We start from the raw sequence: 26,156 nt of genomic DNA, 5'->3' as shown, positions 1-26,156 counted from the left end.
CAGTTCTTGGATTCAAACAATGCAGTTAATTGTAAGTGGTGCTTTGCAGGTATTGCTCTAAAGAGCATATATTACCATAAATTACCATTGGCCATAAATTAGCTGGTTTTACAGTTGGGATTCCTCTGGTACCAGATGAATTTGTTGAAACTGTAAAAGAGAACAAAAATGGAAAGTGCTAAAGCTGTTTGTGGTGTTTCTGGAATATTAAAGTACTTGAATGTGTGAGGAATGAGGGAGGGGAAAAGGAGATGCCTGTAGGAGAAACAAAGGATGCAAAGTTGGAGGTGAGGGAACTATAAAATGCAGCATATAGAAAGATACGAGGATGTAGTGATTTTTATTTTTTTTTTAATTCTATGTGAAATTTGCCAGGGAGAGAACATAAATGATAATTACTTTGAAGTCTCCAACAGTGATGGGAAGAGTTCACAAAAGGAGAATTGCAAAAGGGAACGTAAAGTGAGGTATTTTTGCGTTATTTTTGGAGTAGTACTTTCATGGATAAATAAATTTAAAAAAAATCTGTGATTTACTGCTTGAGAACGCCATAAATGTTTTCATGTTGTTGTTTATGTCTCAGCCCAGTACTGTTTGGAGCATAAAGGAATGTAAAGTGAAAAATGAGTGCACAGGATTGACAGCAGTGACATAAATGAGAGCTCTGGCAGCCGGTGCTGCGGGCAGCTGTGGCACGTGCCTTCCTTCTGGAGCTCCTCCTGAAGGTGCTGGGCTTCTGCTCCCACTGCTGCTGCTGCTCCCCACTGCGAGGGCTAGAAATGTTCTTCCCTCTCCAGAATAATTTATTCTTGCCCTGGTTGGTCTTGTGCTCCTGGAGTCTGTTTCAGCGGCTGAAGGCTGGTCCTGCACACACCTCTTGCACACCTTTTGCTCTCCTGCACTCTCAGGAAGCAAAATACACAGGATCCTCCAAACTCCGGCTCTTCTGACCGTGATTTTTTCTCCTGTTTTCTTTACTCTGTGGAAGGATGTAAGCTGGGGGGGGATTTTTCTTTTTTTTTTCATTTGAGACTACATTTTCAGACTTACACTGATTATATTTATTTCAGTTCAGGGAGCATAAAGACTGAAGTCTCTGACTGAATAAGTCTCACCATGAAGTGAAGGAATGAGGGGTGGCAGAGCCACTGCCTGGGCGGCGTTGGGGGAGCCCGGAGCACTGATCTGTGCTGGCTCTGCCCCAGCTGGGGCTCTGCTTGGGCATCAGGGGAGAAGACAGCAGAAATGATTTAATTTTGGACATGGACATGTTGGACATCCTGTTGGGTTGGAGGAGTGGGGCTCTGGTGTCTTGCGGAGTAGAGGTGGCAGGGCCCACATCTTCATAGCCCTCAGGCCACTTCATGCTCATGTCAGAGGGGTTGCCAGGGAAGAAAATTAATGTTTTGTTCATTCTTTGAATATAGCACAGGGCAAAATTGTATTTTCCTATTTCCACATCCTTCCAACATCTGGTGAGTTGGGAAGTTGTATACAAATGCCGTGGCAAAAATCCTTAACAAAACTGTCTTATGTAGAGTGAATGGGAAAAAACCCACTTTAAATTCAGAAGGAGACCACGAAATCTGAATTAAAGCACACTGATTTTTGTAGCGTGGCAACTTTCTGTGGAATCTCTTATTTTGAGAAATGGAGTCAAGAATAAGATCATGAAAACATTTCTTATCTCTGATTCTATTGCTGTGATAATAGAGGACATAATTTCTGTGTCTGTGGATTTACTAACTATAACAATAAAGCTAAAACTAAATGTTTCTTTTGTTGTTTTCCAAAGGATTCACCCCCCTGAATTCTTCAAGAACAAATACGCTGTGGATGAAGTCCACTATGTGCATGAGGTGAGTTGACTGTTTCTGGGTATTTTTCTGTGAATACAAAATCAGTATGTGGCAATGATTTTGCTTAACTTTAGTCCTCTGCTGACCGGATGTCTCCTGACTTGGTGGAACCTTTTTCTCCCCTAGTTACTGGAAAGTGTCCTTCATTTTTATAAAGCACATGTGATTTATTTATTTTTTAAAAGGCTGCCATTTTGAGCTGAACACTAAGGTCTTAATCCAAAGAGTTCTCACGATGCACAGAACATGTTTATGAGACCTGTCAGTCTGTGTCTTTATCCAACAGAAATGTGTTGATAAATACATTTTTTGTAGTGCCCTGGGGATTTGAGGAGGTTGCTGTCAGAGTTGCCATGTCCTGACTCAGGAACCTGTGTTTATTTTGTGCCTCTGCAGAGCTGCTAGGAAAGGCTGGCTGCCTTACTCTTAGTTCATGTCAAATCATTCTAATATTTAAATAAGGAAATATATTCATATTTTTAAATGCAAGTGTGACTTGCATAGTTAGGTTTCGTTTTTAGTTTCTGAGCAGAGGTTTGTGTGCTCACGCAGTGGGAAGGGCAGCAGGGTGAGGGCAGTGCCCCTGCCCAGCTCCCCGGGGGATTTCCATGGAGAGCGGCTGGAAAAGGAAGGCTGTGATATTTTCTCCCTGCAGAGCACTATCGACCAAAACTTTTGCTCTCATCAGCCGTGAGGACGTTTTGTTTCATTTTGATAGTGAGCCCAGCTATGAAGTGAAGTTTGATCCTGTGTTGGAGTGGGAGCTGTGGAGAGGCTGCTGACACCTGTGAGCTCCATCACGCTGAGTGCAGGTGCTCCAGTGCTCATCCATCAGATGGCGAAAATTGCAAGTGGAAAATACGTGGTTTATTTTTAAAAATCACATTCATTTTAGGTCGCCTTAGTTGTTTTGGGTCACTTTCCATCAACAAATGCCTTTATGGCAGTCTGTTCTCTGCTTCCTTACTGCTTAAAAATCTCATCGATGGGAAAAAGAGCTCTTTATGTGGAGCAGTAAATTGTCCCAACATAAAGGTTGTTTTCTGCCTGGACAGAAACTGGAAACCTGGATTGAAGGTAGAAGCTGTTGAAGGTGGCAGCAAAACTGTTCAGCTTTCAAAGGTTCTGTCTATAACTTTTGCCCGATTTGCCAAGGAATTGGTTTTCCACCACCAGGACACTGTGTGCCATGTTTACAGGATAGTTTTATGTCAACAAATGACCAACTTGTGTGAGTGTGTAATCCTGATGTTTCATGGGAAGAGGGGGGAAAAAAAGGTGGAGTTGGTATTTTTCTACCTTGCTGCCACATGGTTAATGTTATTAGTGTACTGTTAAGCTGGTTTAAAGTCGGTAGAACTGTGCTCAGTGGAATGACATCATCTGCTCTCTGCCTGGAGGAACGGGTAATTCCGTGCCCACATCTCTGCCCCTGCTCCCAAAGCCCAGCTCTCCACAAGCCCAGTGATACTGTTCTCAGTTTGTAAATGTTTGAAAAGTACTGAAGGAGCCTAAAGAACTATTAGTCAGTAAAAATGATCCATGAGAATAACAGTAAACATTCATTGCTAAGCATTTAGCACGCTGTAACATCATATTAATGAGCCTGTGGTTTCCATGCAGTAGTGCCCTGGGGATGCAGTGACCTGTGTTCCTTACTTCTGTGTGACTTCACAGCTTCTGGGCTCGTACTTCTTCTGGCCTCCAAATGATGACAACAGACTTAATCTTAAATTATAGTTGGTATTTATGTCTTTAAAGGATGCCACCAGCTTAAGCACTGTGTTTCTGTCTAAATGTTTTGTGATCTGAATTACTACAATATCTGAAATATAGCAGAGGAGCATTGTTTGGCTTTGCAGCTTGTTTACTTTGTGTACAGTAAATGTTGATGAAATTGGTATAAATGTGATTGTAAGGCAGAAAAAAAAGAAAAATAATAGCAATCTAAAACTTCTTTTTAGATATCCAGTGTCTTGGCTTCGAAGAAACCCGCTGTGCTCCTTACTTTGGTGAGTCACACTGTTCTGCAGAATAGCTGCCTATGTTCTTCAATAAGGAGATAATTTGGTATTTCTTTGCACGGGCATTCCCTATCTTCTCCTCCCCATCTGTGCCAAACGTGAAGCTACGTGTGTGTAGCCATCTAGTCTTCTGGCTTCTCCATGATCTCAAGATTTGTAACTTCTGGCCTTCCAGTCTGCATTCTCTCTGCTAAAAGCTTCATGTGTTTCTGGTAAAACATGACAAGCCCACCTGACAGAGACCATGGTCTCCTCCAGCCTTGTTCAGTGACTGAACTCCATTGTTCTCTGCTGCTGCTCTGGTCATGACATGAGCATGTTTGGGCCTTTCTGTGGAATCCTGCAAGGATTCAGGGAATACTTTTTCTGCCTAGAGTGGGGTGGTAAGAACAACTTCTGGGAGGAGGGAGTGATACCACACACCTGCCCAGTGTTTTGGATGGTGATTGCTGTGTTCTCTGGAGGAAGGATGAGTGAATGGATGTAAAACCTGCAAGTTTTTTCTTCCCGTCACCTTTCCCCCAGCTCCTTTCCTTCACAGATGGTTTTTAAACCTCTCACTATTAAGAGTATCTGATTTCTTGTCTCCGATCTATATAAGAAATGATTTGCTGACTCTGAGCTTTCCCTTACAGCAAATGCAGTGAGAGCTCCTGGATTTCTTGTTTTCCCATGACAGTTGCCAGACGGAAGTCTTACCAAAAATCCCTCCTTAAAGAGTTACATAGCAAGAGATCTGATTTCTTTATCCAGAATATTCCTGCTTATGCTACCTGCATTAGAGAGCACCATGCACATTTAAATAGTAAGCATTGCCAAGGCAGTGCCTAATAATTTATTTTTAAAGGAAAATACTTTAGAAGAAACCTTGCCCATTTGTTATTCCCTTGCCCTTTATTATTATGTAGGTCTCCTAGTTCCCTCTCAAGACATAAGGAAATTAGAAATCAAAGCTTGCAATTTTCCTAAGCAGCATATCCTGACCTGGGTTCTACTCTGGTCTCTTATGAAATAAATAATTTCTTATATTGGTCTGCATTTGAACAAACAGGCTGGGTTTTTTTATTTCTAGTGATTCAAGTAAACTTCTGTGTAAGTTTTCCTGCAATCAGATTCTCCCCATGATTTAATTTTTAAATACTTGTGTTTGGCTTGGAATCACGGTCCCTTTAATCTTTTCCCTCCCAGCGCGGTGTTAACACCGACAGCGGAAACATCTCCAAAGAAGCTTCCTTTGAGGGGATCAGCCAGTAAGTGACAAGGCTTTTTTTATACATTAATTGTTGCATGATTATGCTTAATTCCTTTTATATTTCACATTAAATGATGCTTTTTTTAATGACGGGATGTTGAATGGCAGATCAAATGTATGGGTATTTCTTTGGAAAGAAAATGTTTGACATATTTCTGATGACTCGAGATATAATGGTGGGGTTTTTTGGAATCTCTTTTGCATCTGAGGTCATCCAATGGTTCTCTTTCTCCGTGTTTGCTTTAAGTACCTAAAGCTGTACAGACCAGTTCCCTTACCTCCATTTCCCATTTTGGGATTGGAATATTTGGTTTTTAGATATCAGAAAAAGGAATCTTTAAGGGTAGCCTTTTCTCTTGGTGACTTCCCTGTACAGTGTTGAGGTGGGTGTGAGGAATTCTGGTGTGTACAACCTTCTGACAGGATGTCGCATTACGGGTATAAAATAAAAGATCCCCTTTCTGCTGGATGGGAGCTTTTAGTGTCACTTGATGTTGTCTTTTTATGAAATTTGGCTGCTAGTGGCGTGAAAATGTCCTCCTGCAGTATTTTGAAAAGGCAATAAATAAAAATACATCACAGCCTGCTCTGGGATGTGAGGACGATGGCCTCAATTTTGAATGAAATACAACTGTCTATTCTGTTATGATATCCTCAAATGAGATCATTTTCCATTTTAGCTGAAGTGTATGGCAAAAGAGAAACAAAGCCTCCCATTAAAAAGCCTGTTAAAATAAACACTCATGCTGAGATGTTGAGTAAATGGCCTTTTTTTTTTTATGATCCTTGACTCCCAGTCACCCCGCTGTATTTTTCTCCATCCACCTCTGTCGACAGCATAATAATTATGTGCTGATGATCGTAATGTGCAGGATTTGCTGCAGGTCTGGGCACTCACTTCTGTGGTCCGAGAGCACGCTTTCTGCTGGGATCATCTTTTCTCTGTGTCATGTGAGCCAAAATCTGGAGTCTGATTCTGCAATTACTTTGGTTTTGCCCTCTACAACCTAAATGGAAACTTAATGGTTCTGTCAGGGGTATTGGGGACCAAGGTAGCAAACATTCAGACATCTTTTGTTGCCCAGTGAGTTAAATATAAACTATGCCAGAATACAAGGAAGCTATTTTTAATGTGTATTTGGTGTCCTCTCTGCTGTTACAGCAATGTGATGCTGGGTTGCTTTGACCAAGTAGATGCTCCATGACCTTATGCTCTCCGGGTACAGGTGGGCTCCAAAGTCCATATGGAGAGACACCTCCAGTTTTTATCTGAGACACCTCTGCATGAAATACAAACAGTTATTAGCTGCAGCAGTAATTCGTATGGGAATGATGTACAAAGGTCTGTTTGAAGTACCAAAAAGCCCTTTTTTCCCCTGAATTTTGCTAAACACTAGAGTTTAATTAGAAACGCATTCTATTACTAGTCAACATGAAGGTAGGAAGCCACTCCATTTAGCACTTGATTTGAGATTTTAATAGCGTGTCTCCTGCAACACTTACAGGGATTGATGGTATTTTATTGCTGGCTTCTGGATTTTTGGTAAACACGCTGTGGGTGCTCGGGTAGGGAGCTTCCCCCTTCCTCAGGGGCCGTTTCCAGCTGATGCTGTTCCTTGGAGACCCGGGATGGCTCACGCCTCTCCCCCCCGAGGCACCACACTGCTGCTTGTGCTGCCTTGGCCAGCCCTGGTTGGTGTCTCCAGCCCTCCTGCTGTCGTGCTCCCCCACCTCTCCTCTATCAAATGTCACCTTTATAGAAACACATATATTTCCAGTGGATTGATTTCTTCCCAGAGGATTAAAACTGTGGAATTAGTACCAAGCCATGTCTTCCTTCAGACCTCCCTCCTCCCGTCTGCCCGGGCCTGCGCTGTGTCGGCCGCCTCCGTCTTCCCGGTGACGCTGCACTTTATCCTGCCTCTGATGCTGTATTTTATTCCTGGGTTGTTCTTTGTTCCTGTTTTCTGGCTACCTGGCCAAGATGTATTTGCTCGAGGGCCCTGTTGTGTTCTTCCTGCTCCCATTTATCTTTTTTCTCCTCGGCTGCCTGGGCCCCGGTGCCGCTCCCTTGTGGGTTTTTTGCGATGGATAATAATAGAAATAATGTATCATTTCCTGAAAAAGCTGAATCTTGCTCTCTTTGCAGGCCCTTCATCAGCTCCTGTCAGAAGCTGCCTTTCTCTTGCCCTAATGATGTTGCTCCCCTGCTTTACTTTTTGAACCTTTTGAACTTCTTCTGGAAGATAATTACCTAAAGTATTTGATTAATTTTTCCACTGTAATAAATAGTCATTTGAGACAAAATGACTATTGTGGTCATGGGTTATTTCTACTCTCACCCTGAAGATCACCCTAAGTTATTTTTATCCTGCAGCGATGATTAAACTGGTTTTATGCTGATGATAGAGCCCCCAATTAGCGAATTGTGCCATCATGTCCATCAGTTGAGGTGTGGCTCTCCGGTACAGCCCAGTGTGTTGTGCTAAACCAGCTCGTGTGCTGCTGAGGGCTGTAGGGAGGGAGAGGGGCTCTACCTGGGGAGCCCCCTCCTTTGCTGGAGGGACCAGAGTAGGACTTGGGGGACCTGGGTCCTTCCCTGGTGCTGCTCCCAGGGATGCCCCTCACACCAGCTGTGTCCAGCTGTTCTGCAGCCTGCAGCAGGGACTGGCTCTCACACACCTCGGAGCCTGAGGTGCAGAAGGCAGGGTTCTGAAGCAGCTCTAGTGCCTTATTTTCTGGAAAGATGTATTTCTGTTTGCTAATAAAGGCTACTTCTGGTTGGATTTTTTTCTAATTCATGGACCCATTTTTCAGACTGGAAAACGTGTGGGAATTTTTAAAATCTAATCATATAGTGATTATGTAGCACTTGTAAAAATGCTTTGAGCTGCTGTGATTCACCATACAGAAAATGGGTTTGGAATCCGTATGTAATGTGCTACATTTAAAACACTGTTGAATAAATCTTCGCTGGCTGCGTTGGGGCTTGTTTTAATCCTTGGCATGGATTGCTGTAAGTGACGGGCAGTTTAAGCACTCGTACCTCATGTTTAAAGTTTGTCAGCGAGTTCCTCTGCCTCAGGACTGCCCTGTTGGGGACGGCAGTGACGACCATGGCAGTGGGCTCTCCCCAGCTGCAGCCTGGTCAGTCCCTAGGGGAAACACTCCCCAGGTTGAAGAAGAGCAGAAAGTTCTAACATTGGGTGTGTTTTAGATTTTTATCACATACACGTATACACATAAAGCGTGTTCCTTAAACTGACAAAAAAGTTCCTCATTATACCGTGTTATTAAATAGGAGACGTAGATTTCTAGGGTTTTTTAAACTAATGAAATTGTCTTGCATGTTAAAGGACAACTGAGTATGAAATCAGTTTGGACATGCTTTTCAGTGTGGTATTTCTTAGTTCTGTGTTGATTAAATGGGAGCATTAACATGTTACAGATTGCAACTGTAGCAAAATATCAATTTACTTGCTTCCTCCAGAACACATATCTCATCATCTAAGTATTGTCAATTTGCAGATTGCAGGGAAATGTAGAATTGGGTTGCTCTATGTGATCCTCTTAACGGTAGGGCAGTTTTTAAGAGTAAGTTGTTTATTGTCTCGCAGATAAAATCTTTGCTGGATTAACAAGGTGGGGTTATTTTATGTAGGACTTTGTGCACAAATTATATGAATTATTTGTTTTGATCAGTGTTTATATTCTCCTGTTAGTGATGGCAAGCTCTTCCCCTTGCGCTTGTTATTTAGAATAGAACCATAGAATTGTTTAGGTTGGAAAAGACCTTAAAGATCATCAAGTCCAACCGTTAACCTAGCACTGCCATGTCCACCACTAAACCATGTCCCTCAGCACCACCTCTACATGTCTTTTATACAGAATCATAGAATCGTCTAGGTTGGAATTAACCAGTAAATTTTGGGTTGTGGTTTGCTCAGCTGCCTTGTTGGTAATCAAGTGAAGCACAGTTTGGGTCGTTAGCGTCCTTTTAATCTGGTTTTACAAGACATTCTTGTTTCCAAATATCAACTTTATTCTGTAATTATGCAGTATTCTGTCACTTGTGGCTTTTTGTATGGTTGCTTTTCCAGTGGTTTCTAATTAATACCCACAATACTGAATACCATGCGGTTTGTCCTTGTTGAATGTTGTGATAAGTTGTTTTCTATCTGGGGGTAGGAGCACAAAGCTATTAACCTTCACCTTGTTAGGATTTTATAAGTTTATGAGCATATGTTCTTGAAAATAGAGGAGCATGGTTTTTTTTCCTGCTATCTGAGGATGCAGGAAGACCCTGGTACAATCAGAAGTGACTTCCAAATAATTTTTTTTAATTGGATTTGTGCTTTAGTTCATCCCTTCTGAGGTATAAAGAATGGTTAATAACCTGGAATAGATTTAATTTTTCCTTCAAAAAATGTGCGAAAATTAATTGTTGCCTTACGACATTCTTCTGAAGATCTGTTGGGAGCCTTGGAGCATTTTAATTCTCCTAAATGCCCTAACTGAAGAGCCAGCAGTCCTGAGTCAGACAAAAATATCTTTGATGCAGAACATTCCTTAGGCATTTAAATTGTAAGCAAAAAAAACCCTTGAACAATGCTTGAAAATCCATTTATGTTCCACTTAATTACTCAGCCCCTGACTCTGTTGGCCACCGCAGTGATTGTTTGGAGTGCCTCAGAACAGTTCCAGGGATACAGGAGTCGCTGCTGTAGGAGACACGGGCAGGAGAGCGGGGAGGGTTTGAGGCCAGGGGGATGGAGGTTTGCCTTTGGCTTTGGCTCTTCTCTAGATGGGACGAGACCCAAGGAGCGGTTCTTTCCCTTCTCACAGGCCCCAAGACAGCCTGTTTATCACACAACACCTTCTGTGCACACACAAACGAGGGGGTGCACAACGAAATTAGCGATTCCCCGTGTTTAATTTCATTGAAGGGTGTTTGAGGAGCAAAGTTAAAATCACAGAAGAGTTCTGGTTGGAAGGGGACTCTGGAGGTCAGTCTGGCCCAACTCATGCCCGGAGCAGTGAACTGATAACATTTTCTCGTGGTCAAAACAAGTTTTTTGAATATTTCCTGAATGTGCTGTTACTCTGATCTCTGCACAGGGTTGAAATGATGTGTCTGATTTGGTGGCATGTATTTCAGAATGACATACCTGCTCAGCTGAGCAGAGCGGGGGCTGTGGGTCTCCCGGGGCCCACACTGTACTGGATGCAGTGTTTGCCTTCACGGGTTCTCACATCCTCAGAGGGGAAAAAAAAAAAAGTACATCAGCAGTCTCTGCTGGTGTGTGTTTGGCTGGTTTATAACATTTCTATTTTTGGCGTTTTTTTGTAGATTCAATGTGAACAACAAAATCCTTCATCCTGAAATTGCAGAATGGTGAGTAGCATAAAATCTTTCTCTTTGAGTAGTGGTTAAGGTCCTTCTGTTCCGTACCCTCGCTTCAGAGATTCCCTCGGCAGAAGCCTCCTAGCTCACTAGATAAGTTTTAATTTTAAGCTGATTTCGCGTTGTGGGGTGGAAGTAATGTACAAAAGTAAAACCAGGACTAGGTAAGTAAAGTCAAGAGTTTCTGTAACGTTTTTTAAGCCTTGTGCCTCGATATGCATTTTTATAGAATGTGTTTGGAGTGCAGTCACATTTGTATAAATGTGAATTTGTACGAGTAGGAAAAGAACTGAGGATAATTCATATTCTAGCAACGAAAATCAAAGGTAGATGAACTGTGTCTGAACAGGTAATATTTAACAAGGTGTTACTACTTCTCTAGGATTTATTTTAACAGTATTAATTTTGTTGCATTATTATTCATGTAGCTACACTTTGTAATTCTAGAGGAGCTGTGCCGTAGCCTCTCTGGAAGAGGCGGGTGGGAGCAGGACTGTGTGGTAGCACCTTGCAGAGCTGCTGCATTTCCCACTCCTCCTCTTCGGAAGCGGCATTTGCCGACTTTAACTCAGGATTGCTCCAGAACTAGGGCTCTCCAGCTCTCCATTTAGGAAATGCACTGAGGAAATACCGTAGTGGATTTTTGTTAATGAATTAGGTTTTTTATCTAAGCTTTTATAGTGTATTAATCTAGAAATGAGGAAGCAAATCCTTAGTTAAGACAGCTTAGTTTGGAATCTTAAACTGCGAAGAGGTCAGTGTGCCCTGCCTGCCCCTGCGGTGCCTGGTGGCATCCCGTGCTGCTGCCACCATTCCCTTTGATGGCTGTTGCTGCCACCAGCGCTGAGAACGACCAAGAGATGGTCGGCCTTTGAGGTGCAGAGTCCTGACTAATGTAGACACGAGTTCAGAAACTGATGCGTAGGGATGTGCAAATTGAACGCTATGAAGAAAACTTGGTAAAGAAGGAGTTTAGCAAAACCCGCTGCCTTTTAGAAGTCCCATTAGTGTTCGGTTAGTCAAGCTCCTGCCATGGCAGATGTTGCTTGGGAAGATCTTGAAATGTTCACAGGTGCTGTGAGCCCCTCATGCTGGGTCACATTCCTTACAAAAATAACAGAAAGGGGTAAGTCAAGTTAGAAGCTTTTGAAACAGTCTCATTTCCCTGCAGAGGAGGTGCTGCTCGGCTCCCGCTGGTTGGTTTGTGTTGGGGTTTTGGTGTTTAATACCCTGGGAACCATCAGCCTCTGAGATGTGGGTATCACATGCCCAGCGGCTTTTTTCTTTTTTTCTTTTTTTTTTCCCTTCCAAATTGAGTGAATGTGTTTTCAAAGGCATTTAAACACTTCCATTTTAAATTTCAGGATGCTCATTTCAATTTTGATACTGAACATATACACTAAATATCTATTTTGATAGATACTTAAATAGATTTTGATAGTTTTGAAAAGAAAATATCATCTAACAGAAGACAAACTCCAAACTTGTCCAAATTATCTCCCTAGTAATTGGAAAGGAGAACCAAAAGAATTAAAAATTATAGGTCAATCCTGACAGTAGGAAACCTGTGCTTCTCTGTGAACTTGGTGGCACTGAGTGGCTTCCCTGCTCATTGAGAGCTGTGGTACCTGCTGAATCTGCACATTTTGCAGTTGCATTAGCTGGAGCCTGGGAATGATTTGTTCCTATTAAAATATTAATGAATGTATGCAGAGTGTGTAACTTGTCCAAGAGCTGTTTTTAATAGAACGTTGACATTCACATTTGTGAACAAAGTTGGGACAATCTTCCTGGCCTCATCTGGGAAGCAGGGGGAAAACAACATAAGAACTGGAGCACTCATCACACGAGATTGTTCTGCAGTTCTGACTCATCACGGTGCTTGACTGGCTATGCTTCATGCCATCAAACCAGTACGAAGGTGGTGAAACACAGACCCTTCTGCTGCCCAGATGTGCTGGTAGGAGCTCCATAGGCAGTCCCACAGCCCAGGAACCTGCTTGCTCCTGTGCCCAGCGGAGGGTGAGGCTGATGGTGTTCCCTGCACAGTTGTGCATCCTCCCTCTCCTCCCCACCGACGGCTGGGGAGGGGGGTTTGTCAGTCTCAGAATGACTAAACATTTTCTGTGAGGTGTTTCAGTGGTTGACCTTGTGTAAATGGAGGTGATGCGTTGCATAAAAAGTCTGTCTGAGGCTGAGTATGAGTTTATATATATGCAGAAAGGTAGCCGAGGAGTTACAATCTAAAATAAATACCTTGACCCTGAAGCCTCTGACCTAGTCAAGTAAAATAGTTCTAATACTTCTAATACTGTTTGCGCTTGCCGTGGAGCAGTCACTCACTTGTATTGCTGGCAGATCCCAATGAAGAGATTAGACAACTGAATTATGAAACAACCTATTTTTCAGGCACTTGCAGATCAGAGATATGTACTGTATATTGAAAGTAATATAAAGGCACATCAAACAAGTATTAAATTATCCTGCTAGCACATGCAGTCTTCCGAAGAACAGGATTAAAAAAAAATAAATCTGTAAGCCTTTGCTCCCTCATTCTAGCTTGAATATATTTGAGCTGCTGTTCTGTATGTCTTGGCTGAGAGGCAGGAGCAGAAGTTTGTTTCCTCACCCATGGTGAGCAGATTACACCATCCAGTGTAATTTTTTCACCTCGGTGTGCATTTTAAAGCCTTGCACTTCTCATTCTCAATGCGCAGAATGACTATTTTGTGTCATATTCTAAAACATTGGCTAAGAATGTCAGTCCATTCCCCTCTGCTCTGCTCCTGTTTGTAAGAGCAGGGTGATGGATGTTGGTGTTTTCACAAAGTCGGAGCATTTTACTCTGGCAGAGCAGTGGTGTTGGGAGCGATGCCACTGGGGCTGTGGGAAATGCTCTGATGGCTGGGAAACCTGCTTTTGGGTCATTAAAACTAACTACAGGAGCAGAAATACAGTAAATAGTTCTCCACAGCTGTGTGAGTAGGAACATGTTATAATAAAAAAGGGGTGTCTTGGTGGCCGTTTCAAAATATAACAGTTGTGGTACTTTGTCACTGCTGCAAACTCTGGAGTGGAGCTGGAAAATACAATTTAAATATCTCCACTCAATTGAGTAGGTAGTTTTGTTCCTTGTAAACAGTAAGTGTGTACTTCATGGCTGCCTTTGAGACAGGCATGAGAAGTATGAGGGAATCAGTGTGTGCAGCAGTGGAAAGAGTAGCTGATTTTTAATAGAAGGTATGGAACTGTCTCTGCTTCCCTCTTCACGTCCCACTAAATAGCTGCCATTATTGGAAATACATGGTAGAAAGGACTGTAAGTAGAGAAGATTTTAATGGCAAGTTTTTGAGATGAGCTCAGAACAGAGGGCTCATAAGCAGACACAGCTGCAGTATCTCATCAGGCATGGAGAACAGGATGGGGTTCGGGACGGGTGTTTGGTTTGGGTTTTTTTTCCCTCCAGAATAATGTGAAAGAATGGACATTGTGGCTGTAATTACTGCTGCTCTGGTTTCTGAATTGCATGGTTTGGGTTTTTTAATACCAAACAGGAATAACATTTTTTCATACCCCCTCCTCCCTGCCTTTTGAGGTATTGTAAATAGGTGAGAGGTGGGATTGTGCTGAGTAGACATTCTGGAGTTCTGGGAATTTCATTATGTAAACTAGTTTCAAATTGTGCTTAAAAAGTGAATCAAGGGTGCTTGTAGAAATTTTCTGTTTGAAGTAGTGTTTGAGCCATGACAAATACAGAAATACATTGCTTTTGTTCCTAATGTATTAAGAACGAGTTGAAATGATGTTGGTTGGACCCCTTGTTTATTAGTAACACAACCCTGCAGCGGGTGCCTGCAGTGCCTGGGGCTGCCCTGCACAGGGGGGTTGTGCTAACGGGGCATCAGCACCAGCCAAGCTCTGCTGCCAGGAGTGCTGCAATAGCTCTTCTCTCTTGAGGTGTGCTTGATCTAATTTTGTCAGAGGTGATGCATACCACTTTCAGGGGTTTTTATTTTGTATGCCTAAGCTGTGGAGTTGCAACCTAACCTGACATCTGTTCTACTTTTCTTTAAGTCGCGTGATTAAGACAGACATGGAGTTGGAAGTTCTGCGCTACACCAATAAAATCTCCAGTGAAGCTCATAAAGAGGTAATGGATCCTTTACTGTTAATAATTTTTGCTCTCAGTGTAGCAGTGATGCTCAGAAAATGTTCCCAGCAACCCTGAATTGCTTAGTAATAAAATAATGGAAAGGCTGGATAGAAATAAGAGGATAATATCCCTCCTATTACCGCCCAGTAATATCCCTGGCGTTGTCCTTGAACTCACCGGTGCGTTTGTGATGTGGGAGAAATGGAGTGTGGTTTGGGTGAGTGTGGAGCCTCTGCAGAAGGTGACCTGCCTGCACCCTGTCTGTCCGGCGGCACAAATACCCCTGGGGGCTGGAGGAAGGAGAGAGCAAGCAGGTCATTCTTCTGGCCCAGGTCAGCATGTGCAGCTCTGAAAAGCTTCACCAGCACGTTCCTCTCTCCAGATCCTCATCACATCTGAGGGGATTGCTTCTGTAGCCTACAACTTCCATGGTACAGAAACAGGCAAAGGTATAAAACTGGCGCACGTTCTCCTCAAAGCTGAGAACAAAAATCAGACTTTTGGGTTGTAAACCAGTGCTAACTCTGGTAGTTTTCTGTTGACTCAGATTGTAAAGTATAAAAGAGAGTCTCCCTTTGTAGTAATTCCAGTTCACAAGTTTGTTTTGCTGCTGTGTCATAAAAGTCAAACAAAAGGACTTGCTGCCAAGATCGCCAGAGCTTTCCGAATTAATCATTGTGTTTTGATGAGCTACACTTCATTAGGATATAGTAGTTTGGCAATTAAACGTGCTTTATTGCTGGAGACTGCAGGCATTTATAAAGATTAAAATGAGTTTGATTTCTAATGTAGTTTTAAAATGCATCTTCTGATGTAAATTTAAATGAAGTACAGATGATATTTTTGTAATATAGGTTTCTCTGGAGATAGTCATAAGTCATAAATTTATAAATGTGAGATTCCCTCCTGCTACGAATGTCCCATGTATGTATCTTACAGGTAATGAAGGCAGTGAGGGCGGGCATGAAAGAATACGAGATGGAGAGGTAAGAGTTCCTTCAATAATTGTAATAACAAGCAGAAAGTCTCTCTGTGGCAGCGGCAGAAGCAGTAGCTGAGGCGTTGCTCCAGCTGAAAGCGAGAGCTCGTTGCTGTTTGAAGGCTGTTGGGGGTGTTATTTTGGGTTGGTACGTCACCACTTTCAAACGTGTCTTTGGTGAGGGTTGAATATTTTTTTGTGCTGGTTCAGTGTAGTGTGATGCTCCTCCTGGAGGTTTAGGAGTTCACAGCCGGCCAGTGAAGGGGTGTTTCTGGACAACCCGTGCCCTTGTGCTTGTGGTGCTGAGCAGCCTGGGGGTGGGGGTGTGGGAGAGCCCCCCCAGCTCTGTCACCTGCCTGCGTCACCGGGCACCGAGGGGAAGGGATGGCTGATACTGGAGGGATGTGTTTAGATACAGGGAAAACACTCCCTCCTCTTCCAAATCAATATTTACATTAGATCAGCAGCAGCCTGCCTTACAAAGCACAGTTTTGATCACTAAGTCCATTTATTTTTAGCTCGCATACAGTGTTTTCAATTTTCCACGTATTTGCATAAGGAAGGACTAGAAAATAGTGTTGTAAAACTAGTAACAGTAGTTACTGTTGTTCCTTGACAGTAATTTGTCCATCGTTAGTAAGCAGGCTAATTCGGCACCCAGTGAAGGGAAAATAAAGTGACCTCAGGATTTGTCATCAGGATTTCAAGGTAGCTCAAAAAGCAAATCATGCCCTTAGAACATATGCAATATGGAAAAACTAATGTTACATCTAAGCAGTTTAAATTTCTACAGACTCTATGGGCCTATAATTTGACCGTGCATCAAATGGCAGTTACATATATCAGCAGGTAACGGGGGGAAAAAAAAAAGTTGCATACATTTTCTATTAACATTATTAATGAACTTTGTGTTTGTGTTCACTTTCCTTGCTGTCCGTGCTGATAGTGAAATTTTGGCTCTGGAAGTCAGTAGTAATCAAAAATTCCCATAGAGCAGAGTTTGTTCTCAAGTGCTTTAAATGTCAGGATCCTGGCAGTTTGGCTTAAATGTCACACAACAAATCCATATATATGCACTGCTCTGTAAGTCTATGGGGTATATTGCATTGCCACTCCGGCATGTTCACTCTTCTCTGACTAGCTTCTCCCAAACACACCAACCTTTTGAAATGATTATTTGCGTCTTTCAATTAAAAAAATAAATAAATTAGGCAACTTTCTATGAAACCTATTTAAAATTGCCGTCTGTTCTTCCATATGTCTTGATAGATTGCACTTCTTGAAGGAGTTTGAGGTCATTTCACTAATGAAAGAGGTCTTGGCAGGATCCCTCTGAGGTGTCTGCCTTGGGGGGACTATAATTAGAACTTCCCTTTCTGGTGCTGGTGGAATCATCCCTGCTCTGGTTTCTGTTCCCTTATTGCTTAGGGAGAAAGGGTCCCCACATTTACAATTTACATTTAAAAATGTAAACCTGTCATTTCCACACCTCTCTGGCAAGAAATGTGTGGTTGAAATTTTTCTAAATGAAGTTAGAAAATAATTGAGGAAATCTCCACTCTGTATGCAGATAAACCCATTAAAGTGTTCTAAGAAGGGAACTTTCAAAGACCTAAAAATAGGTAACGTCCAAACCCAGACAATAGTCATTGAAATAGTAGAGTCTTTTAATTTTTTTTTTTTTTTTGGTCAACCGCCTGGAGAGCTTGCGCGGGCAGCTTTGGTACATCTGGAATCTCAGGGCACAGAGAACAAAACTTCTTAGTCTGTAGAGGTCTATCAAAAGCATTCACACTTGTATTTAAGAGAGCAATTAAAAGTTGATGAAGTTTTTCATGTTCTGATGTTTCTAGGGCCTGCCCTGCCTTTGCAGAGCTTTCTGACCGGTGTGGTGCTGTTCCCCAGCTCTGCTGGCACTTCCCTCTGGGGGCTGGGAACCTGGTGTTTTTGCAATGAACACAGCTGTCTTTGAGTATCACCAGTAGCCCCCCTTCCTATGGCTTTAACTCATTCTTTGCATGTGTGGGTTTGGGTGCAGAGCTGCTCTGACCCTGCCTGCCAGGAGGAATAATGCCAGAGATCTCAAAAGCAATTAGAATTTTCCATGGCTCCATGTAGGACCTTAACATTGCCTTTCCCTGGTGGTTCTGCCACCAAACAGTGAGTCATTTTGCTTCTGCTTTATCATACGGCCAGAACAGGTTAACATTCTCCAGGAAATGCATCCCGGAGCCAACCATGTACAGCAATAGTTGTATTTCTAGGGTTGGGATTGTTCTCTGAGAAGTAGTTTGAAGGAAATTAAGTGAATGTTGGTGAAATCTGTAGATAAGATACTAGCTTTTGTTTTGAGGGTTTAGAGCCAGCTTCAGCTGGAAATATTCTTTACAATTAAGGTCCACTACTGAATTATTTTGCATCAGTAATGCCTTAATGCTGAGATGTATAAAAAAAAATGAAAGCATTTAACTGCAAGTCCAATCAGCCCTGACTTCTTTTTTTTTTTTTTGGTTTGAAGTTATTTAACTTTAATATGTGGTCGGTTGACTTTAAGGAGACATTTAACTGCAAATCCAATCAGCCCTGACTTTTTTTTTTTTTTTTTGGTTTGAAGTTATTTAACTTTAATATGTGGTCGGTTGACTTTAAGGAGACAGCCAAGGCAATTATCTACAAACAGTAATTCACAGCATGTGTAATTGCACATAAAGTCATTTCAGGAGGTCAGATTCTGGATTTTCTCTGAAGTAGTTTGTTTACTATTTGTGCTTATCTCATGTTTAATTAATCTTCTTTAATTAAAGGCTTTTAATTATGAAACTGCTCTGTAGTGAATATATTGTTAAAATACAGCAAAATGACGAAAGAAATCTCTTCAGCTCAAGAAATGTGTGAAAAGCTAAGTTGTCTTAAGTGTGTATATATGGACAAAAATCTGTTGTGTATGTATCTAGATATATACATACAGACTGAGAGTCCTAATTGGGACATAGAGTTGTCTGCTCCAGGGTCTCTGGTGATCTGGAGACCCCTTCTCCAGATGAGTGTTTATCAGTTTCTAGAGGGCGGCTTATTCATCTGCTTGGTACTGAGCAACGAACCTTCTCTGCATTTTCTCATTTGTTCCCTTTTTTACTGGAGCCAACAGTTTTCAGATGGGACTTGGCTGCCTGGAATTGTCGATTGACTGGGGAATGACATGCAAGTGTGTGGTCCATCCATAGCAAAGCCACAGCAGAGCTTTGGACCCGTAGCTGTTGGGGGTTTTTATCCTCTTAATAGCGCGAGGGCCCCGTGACAGGAGTGAGTGGGCAGTGCTGAGCTTGTTCATGATGATGATGATGATGTTGTCATTGCTGTGGTGACACTGGGCAGCACCCAGGCTGGCTGAACCGCGCCTCCCCTTGTCCAGGACCTCCCTGGAGGATTGTCCATGTCCAAACCCCCTGCAGACGCTAAGCAGAGGAGCACCCTGGAACCACTGTGCAAATAGCTATGGGTCCAGCACCTCGGCCCTGGTCCCACAGGGTGGGCTCCTGTGAAACAAGGGAGAGGGGACTTGGGGCTCATTCGTGTCCCAGTCAGGTCAGGAGCTCGCTGCCCAGCTGCACTGGCCTGGTGCCCCCTCTGTATACAGCTCAGTGGGTCTTCTCGGTCCGTACAGCCCTACAGATACTCGTGGTGGTTTTGTTCATACCAAATTGCAACTCCACTCTGCTGTAACAGCAACAATTTAAAGAATCAAATGGCAAGAAGGCAGCTACACAGGTTTTTCCTTCTTGGCTTACAACACTCACAGACTATTTTTACACCTTGTCTCTCTCCCAGCCGAGGCTGATACGAGCTCTTTATCCCCCTTCTTTTAGTGCTGTCCCCGATTCCCAAGCAGAGCCTGGGCTCTGGGGTGAGCTCTGTCCTATCTGTCAATGTGCCATTTCTCTATCTGTGCAGAGTGCTCGCCTGGATTATGGCTCTCATCTTTCATTTATCTCTCTCTCCTCTGCTCTAGGGGAACAAACTGAAAATAAAACATACATGTTATTTCACTAGAAAAGAGAAAATAGCCAGAATAATTTTCTTTTTCTTTGGGTATTTCCTTTTAGTGAAATGCTGATTATTTTACCTAATCAGGATTTGCCACTTACCATCTCCTGATAGATTTTGCTCTTTGAATGTTCTTGAGGAAGTCACCGACTTCTCTAGTCTTTAAAAATATGTCTGTTTTTTTTCTTGATCCAGTTTTTGTGTTTAGACTTTCAGCTCAAGCGTAGCCTTTGTAAGTCCTTCACATGAGAGTGTGTGGATGGTAAACAAGAATGCCCATTGTGGCTGCCAGAAATACCTGGGTGAATTCTTCACGGGTGCTTTATGACACGGGAACGGCGTTGAATTGTGCCATGACCCTCACTGCTATTTGTGTGTAGGATTTATTTTTCTCAAAGAGGAGACCGGCACTCCATTAATCTCAGACAGCGTGTCAGTTGGCTCACTTACTGAAATGTGATTTTTCTTTTCCTTTAGTTGTTTTTTTTTGAACAGTTGGTAGCATTGTGTAGCCTGAAAATGGCCTGACAGCCCTGAGCCCAGAGCTGCCTCGCAACTGGAGGTGATGGGGGGTTAAATGTAGGTTACTGCTGTCAACAGGCTGGGTTTAAAACTTGAAAACATGTGACAAATGCCTGAAAGAGGAGGAAGGTGGTCTTTCTCCATGTTTTAAATCGTTCCAGTGTATCCCTAGTGACCTCTCAGCATTTCCCTTTGCAGGAGGTGCCCTGGGAAGCTCCACGTCCTCTGTTCCAGCAGAGGACAGCTTGGTTAGTCTCCTGGATGTCTCTCTAATTAGCCCTTTGTGTCGAAGAGTGTTGTTAAATTGCGTAGGGCTCTTTTGTGACTTGTGGTTGAAGTTCCACGTAATTAGGTTTTACATTCTACCAAAAAATGGTGGAATCGGGCCGCGTGAGAACTTTAAAGCCTTTCTGAGCCCCCAGGTGTCAAAGAGCAGTTCCCAGGCTGGTGTTGGAAGGTGGTTCCCTTCAGGATGGACGTGCCGTGCGTGTGTGCAGACTGGGGCTCACCTCCACAGCGAGGTGTAACCCAGCTTCAGGTGCTGCCTCATTGGGTGTCCTTACAGGGTTGTTAACCTGCTTAGTGCTGGGATAATTCATAATTACCTTTTTATTATCTTCTTGGAAATCAAGAGGTAGTCGCAATCCTTATTTAAATTTTGAAACAGAGTGAAAATTACCAGCAGTATTAATTTCTGTGGGTGCTTCGTAGAGTGACTATTATTTATATTAAGGAAAGCACAAGCTTTCTTCTCAAATTAGCAATGATCTCAGTTTTTACTGAATCTAGCATGGCATTGAGATAGGGAACTAATTAGCATTACTAATGACAAGCTAAGATTGGAGATATGTGAAATGGAACTCATAAAAGACAGCAGGCTGAACTGATTATTATTTGCTGTGGATTTTGTTCATGCTTGTTCAGACAAGTCAAAAGTAAAGATTGTACCATATGTGCGGCTTTATCTGCAGTGGGAGCTTTAGTTCAATCATTTTTGCTAATTACTGTCGGCGCAGAGAGATCAGAATTTTGTGTTTGGCCTTCATCTTTTGATAACCAGAACCGCTCGGTGATGGTGCTCAGCGGGCAGCAGGGCTTGAGGGCGGAGGGTGGGATTCCAAGACTCTGTTAATAACACGGTGTCACACACTGACCTTCTGAACATCAAAACCGCTTTATGCAGATGAAAAGCAAACGAGCAGATTCTGTCCCTCGCTGCTGGCCTGTCCCCTGCATTAAATTATTTTCCAGATTGGTTCTCAGAGCATCCTCAGCACTGTATAGAGTGCGAGTCCTGCCTCCCAGCTTATTCAGCAGCGTTTCTAGCATCTGTCCTGATGGTTCTTTGTGTTGTTTGCTTGGTTTTTGTTTGGTTTTCTGTTGTTGCATCATCTCCCTGGGGGAAGAACTGTGCAGAACTCTCCACTGTTTTAGCAGGTGGTAGGTTTCTTAGCGTACCCATTGTCAGCAGTATTGAAGAACAGAAGGCCAGGATTGTAATTCCAGGGCAGTACGTGGATGGCCTTTCCAGTTTGGTTCTCTGTGCCGGTGGGCTTGGTCTCATTGGCAGAATGTTGTGTTGCTCTCAAGTGGTGGGATTTTTTTGCCTTGGGTGTTTGGTCATGGGATTGAATGGCCAGGCAGAAGTGATGGAAAGTGAACTCTAAATGAAAGTTAGGACTGGGGAGGAACCTGGATCACGTTAGGCAGCAGAGGTGATGTTTCTGCTGAAAGGAATTTGCCCGTGTTGAGAATCCCTCAAAACCCAGCATTATTTCTGGGTTGCTTGGATTGTACCTTCAACAGCTCTTCCCGAGTAGATCAGGCTGAGCCTTGAGGCAGTCCGGGGAGGCGGGGGAACAGAGAGCTTTGCTGACAACTGACAGTGTCTCCCCACTCATCTACTGAAACCTGTGTATGTAACAGAACCGGTGAGATGGGGAGCCTTCAGATACCACAGAAGTTAATCCGTGAGTGTAAGGTGAGGCTGCCATCACTTCTCACTCGGTACTACCCTCTTGTGAAATGTCATACCTGTCAGAAGCGTTGGACTGGATTTCTGCTGCTTTCTTATTTCAGACTGAACCTGCTGTGTCCTCTTGGTCAGCACCGACTGCCGGAGGCGGGCAGGAATTCTTATGTCTCTGCTTAGCAGACAATTTGTAAAAACTGGGTGAAGTGCTTTGGGTGCAGGGTGTACCAATAAGTGGTAAATGTGAGGATGGTGTGAAGTTTAGGATGCTAGATGTGATTTATTAGTAGCCTTTTGCCTGTCTAATCTCCAGATTTGCTCTGTAACAGATGGTTTGACACTAGGGGTAATACATTAGCTTGGGTCAGCTCTTCAGGAGAAATTTTTTTCTTCATTGTGTGTTTCAGGGAGAGTAGGATAGAACCTCAGAGCCAGACTTGGCATCTTTGGGATGACCTGGTGCTGCTGTCTGGCCCCAAGTGCAGTTTAGGATAAGCACTGAGAATTAATCCGTTCTTTATTTCATCCTGTCATTCTGCCTTAACCTCTCATTTCCACTGCTGGTGTTTGGGGTTTCTGCCCTTCTGTTCAGCCACTCAGGTGTGGGCAAACAGCTGGAGCTGCAGGAAGGGAGCGGTGCTGGCAGGGATGGATCTGTGGATGCTGGAGGGCAGGGAATGAACCCTCCGGACCCTCTGCACAGGGTACGGCCCGTTTGCCAGTGAGCCTGGGGACGTGTGGGTTCTGTGACCTGCCTGCAGAGCACCCACGTGTCCTTTGTTTGGCCCCTGCACGGGGAGAGGGATGTGGGAACGTTCCTGGGGGATGGAGAAGGTGTCACTCAGTGGCAAAGCGTGCTCACATGGAGTCCTGCTGCTTCCCTTCCCAGAAAAGCTCTGACTTCTGCAGTCGACTAAATCTGGTTCAGACATTGTCATCACAAATTGAGTCTTATCATCTTTTGTTATCCTTCAGGTGGCAGATTTACGTATCGCATATGACAAATTGCTGCATTATTCTCTGAGAATACCTCAAGTAGTCGAAAAAGTATTGAGGGCAAATTAAGCTCTGTATTGGGACCCCAACCTTCTAACCCGCTTGCTCTGTGTTGTTGAACAGGAGTTGAAACTTCAAATACTCAATTTGAGACTGAAAGGAAGATTACGAAGCGTTGTGATTATGTTGGCTTTCTGTGTCAGTGAATAGCACTTGTGTGTTATGTGCTATGTGGGTGGCTGTGTATTTGCTAAGAAGCGTAACTGAAGATGAAAGTTTAATTATTTCTTCAAGGCAAATCCTCTCTCCCGTGGACTTAAACTTGCATAAGAAAAATGAAAATTCATAAGGAGTGTAAAAATTGGCTAAAATTAAAAACCATTTATTTTTACCCTATTTATTCTTCTGAATAATAAAACTTCCCCATGGGTTTTTGGAACATATGTGGAATAATTACACTGTAGAAGTGGTGCTTTAGTTCAGCTTCTAGAGCTAGGGCAAACATTGTGATTATGCTGCAAGCTTAAGTCTAGGTTTTATAGAAAATCTCATTCAAGGCTCTGTTGCCGTCAAGTGTAAAAAACTGTGACCCAAGGATTGGTCCCTGTGGGAGCAATTATTCTTTGCAGAGATTTTTTCCAGCACTGAATATTATAAATGTCAGAAAAAAGTTTAACCCTCGGTACCTCTAAAAGAATGTTTCCATACCTGCTGGCAAGAATATAAATTTTTTTGCTTGCATTTGCCAGCATTTTATGTTTAAGCCAGAATATTATTTTTTTCCAGAACTCGTCTTTATAAACAACTCCAAAGTAACACTGCTGTCCTTAGTCCCACTCTGCATGCTGGGGCGAAGGCCACCCAGGGGCTGCTGCTGCTCGGTGGGAGCTGCTCCGGGTGGGATTCTCTCCGGTGGGTGCAGTGTGAGCTGGTGATTAAACCCTCTTGTCCGTGGTGGCAGAGGGGGAGGATGGAGCGAGCGTGGGGTTGCCTAGGAACACGGGTTTCCATCTGATACTCGGTATGCATGTGTGAGATGGTTTGTGAGCCAGAGGAACACGCTCCTCTCCAGCCGTGGCCCCGCGGAAGGCAGCGGGTACCGGCCGGGGTGAAATCCCAGGAGCTGCTGCTTGCCTCAGGGGAATCTGCTTCCCTTGGAAGAGGTGCATCGTGTGCATCTTCATGCCCTTAGTTCTGCTGTGCATTTGAGTCTTGCCGATCAAAGCATGTGCATTATTCCTAGCAGAAATTAAAATGATATTTGTCTATTACTTAAAACAGCAGATCTGCCCCACCTCTCTCTATTTTCTCACACATCTTCGGTGCTGACCACAGGTTGGTCATTAACTGTGATGGAATAGATAGAACTTGCACCGTGTGTTCAAAGGCTGTCACGAAGTGCAGGGAGTCGGGGTGTGCAGAGGGATGTTACCCTACCTTCAGGTCTGAGGTGGCCAGGAGCACCCTTCACTCACCATCACACTGCTCTGAGGCATAAAGACAAATTGGTCCCAAATGTTCCAGCCCCAGGGCAGGAAGAGCCACCTTCATTTGTACTACTTTTTTTTTTTTCAATCGGTAGTCAGTGGTTTGTATTTAATACATCATTTGATGCTTTTCTAAATTGAAAATATTGATGATACTCAAAATAGTCTCAGGCAATGTTGGGCGAAGACCTTCTGGTTTTGGGCTTGTGCCCAGTTGTGTGGGCAGACACAGGTGGTGTCTTTTACCTGTTGTGCAGAACTTCCAGTGAAATTTGTCAGGTTTTTTTTTTGAGGAGAGATATGTTAGGTTTTGGTTCAGTCATGCTCAGCATGCATAGTTGTGTAAAGAAGTAATTTTAAAAGATCATGTGAGGCCTTTTGGCAGTTCAAAAGTTTATTCCAAAACACATGACAAACACCTAAGAGTTTATTCCTCAATATTATGGGAAAATGCACTGCCCTGAGACTAAGTACCGTGTTAGGGAGCTCAGGGGAGCCGGCTGGCTCTGACCTGGAGGAGGTCCATCACGGCTGGCAGAGATGAGAAGTTGGCTTAAAAGTTTTGTTTTCATCAGAAAGAGCTGGAGTGAAGGACTGAGCAGTGTTCCTGCTGGAGGACAGGGAGGGTGGGTTGTTTGAGCAGTGCCCTCCAGCAGCACTGGAAAGGAGAGGTTTGATCTTTCCTGGTATTTCAGAGATAAAGAAACACCAAAGAGGGGAAATTTCCCTGCCATCTTTCATACATCAGGAAGAAATTCAGAAGCTGATAGGGATGAGCAGGAAACATGTGTCTTTTTATGTGTATTTCCTTGTCGGGAGAGAACTTTTACAGTGGCAACAGTAATTTTAAATCTTCATTTTCTGGGGGGGAAAAAAGAGACAAAAGCATTACTTCCTTTATTTTTCAGCTGGAGCATAGCCAGTCACAGCTGGGCATGTTGGTCTGCACCACTAGACCAGGCACTTCTTTTTCTTTAACTCTGAGTCGCTCCTTCCTGGTTTTACGTATGTTTCTTTTTTTCAACCTGAGCAGGTATTTTGAATCCAGGAATCATTTATCTGCGTGGCTCTCTTTAGAACTGGAGGTGGGTGGGGGTTGATCAAGGTGCTGGGAAGGGGTTTGGGAGCGCGGGGTCTGGCTGCCGTGACTGGAGCGTGTGCCTGTGGGCATTGCTGGTGCCTGAGATCAAACACCAGAGAAATGGCTGCACGGTCAGAACCCGGGAATTCTAACTAGGTAACGAGTAGTGACTTTCTTTTGATTTACAGCATGGATTTACAACCAATCTACAAAGCTTTGAAGAGAAAAAATAAACCTCTAAGGGAAAGGGAAGGGCCATACAATTAGTTGTTAGTGTCTGCTTACTTGTCTCCTCTAATTCCGGGAGCGTGCTGAAAATGGATGATAGTGTGCAAAAATCTCAAGTATTGGCCAATTCCTTTGTAGATTCAAGCTGAGATACG

At 43.3% G+C, this 26,156-nt stretch overlaps 1 protein-coding gene across 1 annotated transcript in view; it reads left to right on the top strand.

The window, feature by feature from the left end:
- The window catches only part of PEPD (peptidase D), a 105,628-nt gene that overhangs the window by 26,608 nt on the left and 52,864 nt on the right, over window positions 1-26,156 (top strand). The window contains exons 4-9 of the mRNA XM_014942133.1: window positions 1,796-1,859; window positions 3,824-3,871; window positions 5,072-5,133; window positions 10,486-10,530; window positions 14,614-14,689; window positions 15,632-15,678. Of these exons, the coding sequence (XP_014797619.1) occupies window positions 1,796-1,859; window positions 3,824-3,871; window positions 5,072-5,133; window positions 10,486-10,530; window positions 14,614-14,689; window positions 15,632-15,678 (342 nt within the window). The remainder of the gene's footprint in view (window positions 1-1,795; window positions 1,860-3,823; window positions 3,872-5,071; window positions 5,134-10,485; window positions 10,531-14,613; window positions 14,690-15,631; window positions 15,679-26,156) is intronic.

The sequence above is a fragment of the Calidris pugnax genome, unplaced genomic scaffold (assembly GCF_001431845.1).
Source record: "Calidris pugnax isolate Ruff unplaced genomic scaffold, ASM143184v1 scaffold28, whole genome shotgun sequence".
Classification (NCBI taxonomy): Eukaryota; Metazoa; Chordata; class Aves; order Charadriiformes; family Scolopacidae; genus Calidris; species Calidris pugnax.
The sequence above is the reverse complement of the archived record's forward strand: the minus strand, read 5'-3'. Positions and strand labels throughout refer to the sequence as shown.